An 8,692-nucleotide genomic window follows, 5' to 3' on the forward strand; every position below is an offset into this window, starting at 1 on the left:
CCAGAAGTTATGCACACGGGAAGTGAAAAAATCTAACCTCCGGGAAATGTAAGAGGACATCATTTATATCATATGTAAATTTGAGAGGATATTTCCTCTAAATTTTTTTGACATCATGCCTCACCTGATGATCCATTTTCCCGAGCAATTGTTGTTTACCGGTCCAGTACACTACACTTAGATGTATCCCATTGAAAGGTACGTTTTTTACACCTGAATTCCTCAATATATATATACATGTTGAATAATCATAACACTTTGCAACTTGATTTATAGGCAACTTGGAGACTACAAAGATTATGTGGCTAATAAATCCGCGCCTGAAGGATGTATAGCTGAAGCATATATTGCGCACGAGTGCGTCATCTACATGAAGTTGTATTTAAGAGCGTTGAAGGAAACAGACGAAGCCATGCCGGTAAATGTACCGAAGTTCAATATTTCCATACTCTCTAGTGATGTTGAAGTTTATGGAATTTTGCCAGACTCTTACAAGTTGCAACCACATGAGCTAGTCATTGCCCACTGGTGGGTATTGATTAACTGTCCAGAAGTTGAATACTGGAAAGACATCCATCTATATTGTCCAGACATTCATGGTGATCTTGAGTACCACAACAGGGAGTTCACAAACTATTTTGGCGGCTGGGTACGTTATTCAATATTTATGTACGTATTTATGTTTATTGCATAATTATCCATATTTACAATGTTGAATGGTTGATTGCAGATGAACCATATTCAATTTGATGGTCACCCAAATTGGTCGCACGAGCTAAGACTTCTAGCGATGAAGCCGATAATGTCAAGAGTTTATCCGATATGCAAGGTTAATGGCGTGCAATTTATATGTGAACAGAGAGACAGCAGACGGAGAACACAAAATTCTAGGGTGATGGCGCATGGTGGGCGGAATGGAGTTGACTATTACGGTGTACTCCATTCAATGGTGGAACTCGTTTACGGTGAAGGCAAGACAGTGCACCTCTTCAAGTGTAGATGGTTTGATACTAGCCAGCAGAGCATGAAGACTGATCAGTATGGAATATTATCGGTGAACACTGCTACAAGTTCTTACGAAGATGACACGTTCGTTTTTGCCACATCGGTAAAACAAGTGTTTTATCTTGATGACCTTGCCAAAGGTGGCGCGTGGAAAGTAGTCAACCTTGTGCACCCTCGAAACATTTACCGAGCGGCTACACTTGGAGAGGCTAAAGACCAGGAAGAAGATGTTGCGCATCAAGAGCCCAACGCAATAGGTATTCCTAACTCCTCTACCGTTCGCCTTAATAATTTTAAAGCGGGTCGTTCGGTGCGAATTCGTGATGAAGAGCCAAGACTTATTGATGATGATCCAAATCAAGAAACCGACGAAGACTCTAGCGATGAGGAAAGACATATATTACCAGAAATTAATTCTGACATCGAAGAAGACTCATCAGATGATTCCGATTACGAGCCTTAGTTTTAATTTAGAGGCGTAATACATTAATTTGTAATAAAAAAGATTATATTACCATAATTTATAGTTTACATATGTTGAATTCATATTTCTGTTATTTTATATGAATTTTGGTGATATATGAATAGGAAATTAGTATGGTTTAAACCTTCTGTTTTAGGGTTTGTATTTTTTTACTTAAGCCGACGAAATACGCATTAATTCGTCGGGCTAAACCATCTTAGCCGACGAATTATAATAGAAGTCGTCGGCTAAAACCATATTAGCCGATGAATTGCAATATAAGTCGTCGGTTAAAACCATCTTAGCCGACGAGGTATATTAGAAGTCGTCGGCTAAAACTGTGTTAGCCGACGAAGTATATTAAAAGTCGTCGGCTAAAACCATCTTAGCCGACGAATACCCTACTATTTCGTCGGCTTTATTAATTTTTTTATTTTTTTATTACATACTATAGCCGACGAATGTATTAGGGTATTCGTCGGCTAAACCCAAACTTTTTTCTGTTACATACTGTAGCCCTATCTTCGGTGGTTATTTTGCGTAAAATTTTTATACGACTTGTTGCGTCTCATCGATTTGAAAATATTTTCAGTTGAAAGTCCGGCCAAAATACGAAATTTAGACGGTCCAACGACCTTTTCCGTGCATTTAGGGGTTTGACTTACGGGATTGACCGTCCGGATCGAGCACTTAACCTTGTCGGATCAAGTTGCATTTTTTCCCATACATGTATTTTATCATGATTGTCAGATTTGACCGTCGGATTTCCGTTTCTCAAGTTTGATCATCATAACCACAACATGTCTACTAATGTTGTATAACTTATTTATCTAGTGTTAAGTAAATGTTCCGTTTCAAAAACAAACTATACGTAAAACCTTCAAATGCAAAAAAGTCGTGAAATAAGATATGACCAGAATGGCGAAATACATTCACGGTTGAAAAATCACAGTATTCCGGTAAAGAAGAGAGGCCGATAGTTGCGGTCAATGGAATTTTTTATTCTTTCTCCCTATGAGTAGCCGTATCTTCGGTGGTTATTTTGCGTAAAATTTTTATACGCCTTGTTGCGTCTCATCGGTTTGAAACTATTTTCAGTTGAAGGTCCGGCCAAAATACGTAATTTAGACAGTCCAATGACCTTTTCCGTGCGTTTAGGGGTTTGACTTAATGGATTGACCGTCCGGATCGAGCCCTTCACCTTGTCGGATCAAGTTCAAGTGTTTTCCGATACATGTATTTTATCATGATGGTCAGATTTGACGGTCGGATTTTCGTTTCTCAAATATGATCATCACAATCATAAGCACAGTTTGACGAATGTATAAAAAGTACTATAGCCGACGAATTTCAAAGGTTTAGCCGACGAATTTATTGTTTAGCCGACAAATATCATATGTTTAGCCGACGAATTTCAAAGGTTTAGCCGACGAATTTTATCTTAGCCAACGAGATTATTATTTTAGCTGACGAAATTATTACCTTTAGCCGACGAAATAATAATTTCGTCGGCTAAAGTTTTCAGGTATAACCCAGCGCTCGACTGGTTGAAAGCCCTAGCCTCCGCCTCCTCTCCCTCTCTGAATTCCACTCCTCCGCCTCCGCTCCCTCTCCCGGTCGCCGCCCTCTCCCTCTCCCTCTCCCTCTCCCGGTCTCCGCCTCCTCTCCCTCTCCCTCTCCCGGTCTTCGCCTCCGCTCCCTCTCCCTCTCCGGCCGACCTCCTCCTCCTCCTGCTCCAACCGGCCGGCCTCCTCCTGCTGCTGCTCCGGCTTCCTCCTGCTGCTGCTCCGGTCCTCCCTCCTCCTCCTCGAGTACATTTCTGAGCTTTAGTTTTATTTTGTGTTTGCTTTTATTTTTCGGTCAATTACAATGTTGTGGTATTGTTAGGAAGTGTATATTTTTATTTAGGAAGTGTATATTTTTATTTAATAAGTGTATATTTGTATTTAGTATTTAGTATTTAGGAAATGTATATATTTGTTTTGTATTTTGTGTTTGTTTTGATTTTCCGGTCAATTGCAATGTTGTGGTGTTGTTAGGAAGTGTATATTTTTATTTATGAAGTGTATATTTAGGTAGTGTATATTTGTATTTAGGAAGTGGAAATTTGTATTTAGGAAGTGTATATATTTTTTTTTGACTAATTGAATGAGTTTACATTTTTTGATTTTGTGGCCTTGATTCAAATTAATATTTTAAACAGGATGAGTGGTAATATTAGATCGACGAAGGGTTCGAAGGGCCAAAGGTCTGAAAAAATCGTCTGAGGGAACCTTTAGCAACCCTCAGACGTCGTTTCAGGGCGTCATGACAGCTAGACATGCGAGCCTTCTGCAGACGGCGCAGAGGCAGCCGGAGGTGCCCCCTTCATTGAGGCAGCGGGGCTTCCCTCATTCCTCGAGGCAGTGTTTGCTCAGCCCCAGACGGAGGTGTCGTGCACCCCGTATGCCTGAGATACGCCGGGCACCCACTCCAGGTCCTACTTCTTCGGATAGTGGGTCATTTGGGGTACAGATGCCGCCGCCTCACCTATTCCTTCCGCGGATGATACCGGCCATACCTGCAGTCGATGACTCAGGGACGCCGATTTATCCACTACCCCCGCCAGTGGCTTCATCAGCGGCGTACCGGTTCGTGCCTTTTGATACGCCTCTTATTTCCGCGAGGGTATCATCATCGGAGACGGAATCCGTCGCGTCCGCCGCATCGCCCTCAGGTAATGAAAGATGAATGATTTGTTTTCTTATAATTCTTTGATTTTAATAATCAATTTGGTTTATCATGTGATAGGCACCGTCGGAGCGAAGCCGGCAAAAAAGAAGAGAGGCCCCGTCACAGGGAAGGCTCTCGAGAAGATCGTCGGTACCTCAGGGAGGATCGTCATCGATACTGATGGAGATGGCCACATAGTATCGGGCGGGAAGTCGAGGAAGTACTCCGGCCGCGTGGGAGCGCTCATTAGGGATAGAGTCCCTATGTTGTGGTCAGACTGGGGCGAGGTCCCGCAGGAGGTTAAGGACATGGTCCACAACACGATGTCGGTGAGTTTACAAAATGCCTCAATAATATTATGTATTACATTGTAGATTTCTCGAAAAACTAAACTAATAAACGGTTAAATACAGGTGTGGTTTGAGGTTCCCGAGCCCCTGAAGAGCAGCTGGGCGGACTTTGTGCATGGGGGAAGGTACGTCGGGAAGTTAATGAAAAAACAAAATTGTATGTGATATTAACAATATTTCTAATATTTTTGTTGTATCTGTAGGTACAAGGAGTGGAAGAACGAGTTGCGGACCCATTGGACTACGCACGGGAACGCACGTTCTGTTACCCCTGCTGAGTTCCAGTACAGGGAGTACGAGTGGCGTTGGCTGCTGACATCAGAATTCAACAACCCTCGTAAACAGGTATTTAAAAAATTAATTAGTTAATTTGTCATTAAGTACGTGCGTTTTTAAATATTTTACTAATAGTTTAGTTTTTCTTTGAAGGCCGTTTCCCGGGCGAACGCTCAGAACCGGCAACGCAACACAAGGAACCATCATGCCGGTTCTAGACCGTTCGCTGTCTTCATGGACGAGGCGGCCAGGGAACATCTAGAGGTCAACCAGTATGTCTATACGTAAGAGAAGGGATATCCTGACTCCTAGGAGGATATTGTAAGTCATCTTACGTTTTTAAATTTTTAATTTTACTTATATATATGTGAAAATGTTAATTAATTATTTTTTCCTATCCAATTAGGCGAAGGTGAGGGAGGCTAGTGACGAGGTGATGAGTGCTATAGTGAGGGAGACATGGCCGGACACGCAGGAGGAAAAGATGTCCGAAGCCATGTCCCGGATCGACACTTTGGATCCGACGGTTGGGGCGAGTATCATGGGCACAGCCTTCCCACCGCGAGCAAACAACTTCTACTGCCGGGGTCTAGGAAAGAAGGGCGAGGGGGTCCTGAAGACCACTCCAGGATTTCAACGAAAGGCAGCCTCGACCAGCAGCAGGACCACAACCACCAGGACGACTCAGCTGCTACAGTCGGAACTTTAGAGACTACGGGAACAGCAAGCTGCTCATGTTGCCTATAATGCAGCGCAGGCAACCTATAATGCCGCGCAGGCAGCCTATAATGCCGAGGTACATGCCATCCATCAGGCCCAGCAGTGGCAGATGTTCCAGTACATGCAGGACTTTACAGCTGCCCAGCTCTAGGGACTTTCGACTCCGCCCTTGCCTCCGCCCATATCGCTACCCCAGCCGCCGCAAGCTCCGCAGCAGCCCCCAGAACCGGATATTAATTTAGACGATCTAGATTTTGTGTAGTTGATGAATTATATACTTTTATGTGCTTGTTGTTGGTTATATGAAATTGTTTTTGTGTTTTTTGTAGCTTGCTTGGAATGGTAATTTAAAAATTTCGGGTTTTTTTTTTTTATACTGGAATGGACTACTTATAGCCGACGAAATATGCCATAATTCGTCGGCTATAGTATTTTTAATTATTTTTTAATAGGGTTTAGCAGACGAATAATGGAATGTTTTGTCGGCTAAACCCTTAAAAGCCGACGAAATACGGTCTGTTTCATCGGCTTTAGCTATTTTTATTTTTTTATTACATACTATAGCCAACGAATATATTAATCGTTTCGTCGGCTAAAGATAATAGAATAGCCGACGAAACAACTCGTCGGTTATAGTAAGAGACTAGCCGACGATTTATTTCGTCGACTAAAGTTAAGATACTAGCTGACGAAACAATCCGTCTTCGGCTAAAGTCTGAGAGACTAGCCGACGACGTCTTCTGTCGTCGGCTAGCTATATATGGGACAATAGCCGACGACAGGATATAGTTTCGTCGGCTAAAGTCATTGTCGACGAGCTTTTCCTGACGAAACTATAGCCGACGAAGTCTAGTCGGCTAAGATCACAGCTGACGAATTAAGCTAACAGGCCGACGAAAAATTTTTGTCGGCTAAAGTGTTTGTCCCGGTAGTGATATATATATATATATATATTTCATAAGAATTCGTGTTTTTGAACAAGTATATTCTCAGAAATATATGTATTTTCACACTATATGTTACGTTTAATCTAAACATGATAGTGATGAAAAGAAAAAGAGAAAGAAAATGCTAGAAATATATATTTAATAATTATAAAAGAAAGACAAATCAATTTTTTTCTCTTAATAAAAAGACAAAATAATATAGAGTAATTGGATTTAGAATGATAAGATTGTATTTCTGCTTAAGAACGACATAACATAATCTTTTTAATTAGTGATGTGTATAGATGACATAACATGTCACCTAATCTTAAGCCTTACCAAGACCAAAAATCATGTTCCTTAAAATTTCCCTGCTGAGGTCGCTTGCATTGTCTATGTCGAAGATCTTGTCATTCGCTCCCCACAAAAGATACACCCTCGCAAGAAGAGCTTATAAATTAACATTTCTATTGATATGCATCCATATATATTATAAACAAAGGGAGACGTGGAACGTGCTCGAATTAAGTAAGAGAGGGTCAACGTACCCCAACTTCAGGAACGATACTTAGTTTCCATTTGGATCATTATATATTAATTATTGAGGAAGTGTGTAGAGAATATAGAGTAGACTTGGAATTTAGTAAATTATGTAGAAGGAATTGGAATTATGTAAATTATTTAGTAAATTATAAAGTAGACTTGGAATTACGAATTGAAGATAACTAGAACTCTAGCTAGAAGTTAAAGATACATGTGTGTGTGTATATACTGTAGCACAATATAGGTTATCACTCATCAGTATGAAATTTTCGATCAGCCTATTATTAACTACGTACTATGACTAATTACTAGATATGCATGCATGATGATATTACAATTAAGGTTGAAGTTATAAACTCTAATAATGGGGAAATTCTAAGGAAATTTCTGCTGTGTGCCGTCCTGCATGTAGGATGTGTAACCATTGGATCGTTGAACCATTTTAAACTCAAGACGATTTGACAGTTTACGGCCTATATAACAGCCAAACACAAACTCTAATGACAATTCTAGATAGTTGGATGGTTAAGAAGTATAAAGCAACTTCTAAAACAAAAAAAAACAAAAAACTAGTATAAAGCAAGATCGATCAAACCTGTGGAAAGTTAGGCACGGTGAAATCTTCGTCACGGATGACCAAAGCCTCAAGAAGTTCTTCCCTCTCCTTGCGGTTGTCAAACATTACCTGCATGCCAGCACTCATCGATTGAATTTCAACGCATGAAAAATCAAAAATAGAGCTAGCTAGCTAGGTTAAACGTACAGATCGATCAAAAAGAAGCAGATGAAGAAAATATAGTCATACTTCCAAGTATTGTCTGTAGATCCAATCAGGAAGGTGAGGAAACTCGTAGGCAGCAATTTCAAAAATGTCTCAGACTCCTTTGACAGAGTCGGGAAGCAAGTAACCCGTCCACCGTGAGAACCCAATCCTCCCAAGTCCGGCGTCGCTAACGGACTTGGTCAAAGCCATAACGGAGCAAGTCAAGACAACGGCCTCAACCATATCAGGGTACAGCTCCGCCATCTTAAACCCCACCATGCCTCCGTAGCTCAACCCCACAAGGGTGCACCTCTTCACCCCAAGCTTCCTCAAACCCTTCGCCACACACTCGGCTTGGAACTCCGGCGACCGGTCGGGTTTATCCGTGATGGATCCACCGAAGAAGATAAGATCGGGTACGTAAACGGCGTAGTCTCTGGCGAGAGATAGGACTTGAAATTGCCATGTTATGATGCCGTCCACTGCAAACCCGTGAAGAAAGACCACGGCTGGCTTCGACTTTTTCGAGTTGGTTTCAGAAGGAACCCAGAAGTTCATTACAGTTCCTGGTTCGATCTCTAGGGTTTGGGGTCTCACCCCTGCTAGCTTCATTACTCCATGCAAGATGGGCTGGCATATTGCAAAAATGTTTCCCATCGATCTCTCTCTTTTTCCGTCTTCGAGTTTTGGCAGCAGTATCAGACTCTCTCGGATACAAATTGGCAAAGTTGCAGAAGCATAGGACCAGCAGCTATTTAAGGAGGGAGAAGATATTGAGACAAGTCAGACAACTAGTATGCTTGATGTCGACATTAGAATTCGACTATATAATTGCATAGCCTGTAATGGATCGATTATTGCTGTCCCGAGATGCATAATGTACACCTATCGATCTCTAATACATTATGCACATACACTGCATACGATAATATAA

The 8,692-nt window shown here is 41.5% G+C and overlaps 1 protein-coding gene across 1 annotated transcript; it reads right to left on the reverse strand.

Annotated features, from left to right (window-relative positions):
• Positions 1-7,584: 7,584 nt before the first annotated feature.
• On the reverse strand, positions 7,585-8,370 carry LOC101301169. Its single transcript, XM_004291987.1, has 2 exons — positions 7,876-8,370; positions 7,585-7,680 (listed from the first exon to the last, which is right to left on the reverse strand). Exons 1-2 carry the CDS (start codon positions 8,368-8,370, stop codon positions 7,585-7,587), a joined length of 591 nt encoding a protein of 196 aa, XP_004292035.1.
• Positions 8,371-8,692: the final 322 nt, after the last annotated feature.

The sequence above is a fragment of the Fragaria vesca genome, linkage group LG2, assembly GCF_000184155.1.
Source record: "Fragaria vesca subsp. vesca linkage group LG2, FraVesHawaii_1.0, whole genome shotgun sequence".
Lineage (NCBI taxonomy): Eukaryota > Viridiplantae > Streptophyta > Magnoliopsida > Rosales > Rosaceae > Fragaria > Fragaria vesca.

Bases quoted from the DNA above. Each gene is read 5' to 3' on its own strand.
- LOC101301169 (XM_004291987.1), bottom strand. From the start codon at position 8,370: ATGAAGCTAGCAGGGGTGAGACCCCAAACCCTAGAGATCGAACCAGGA. The intron at 7,681-7,875 runs GTCTGAGACATT...GCTGGCATGCAG, and splicing joins TTCCCGACTCTGTCAAAGGA to GTAATGTTTGACAACCGCAA.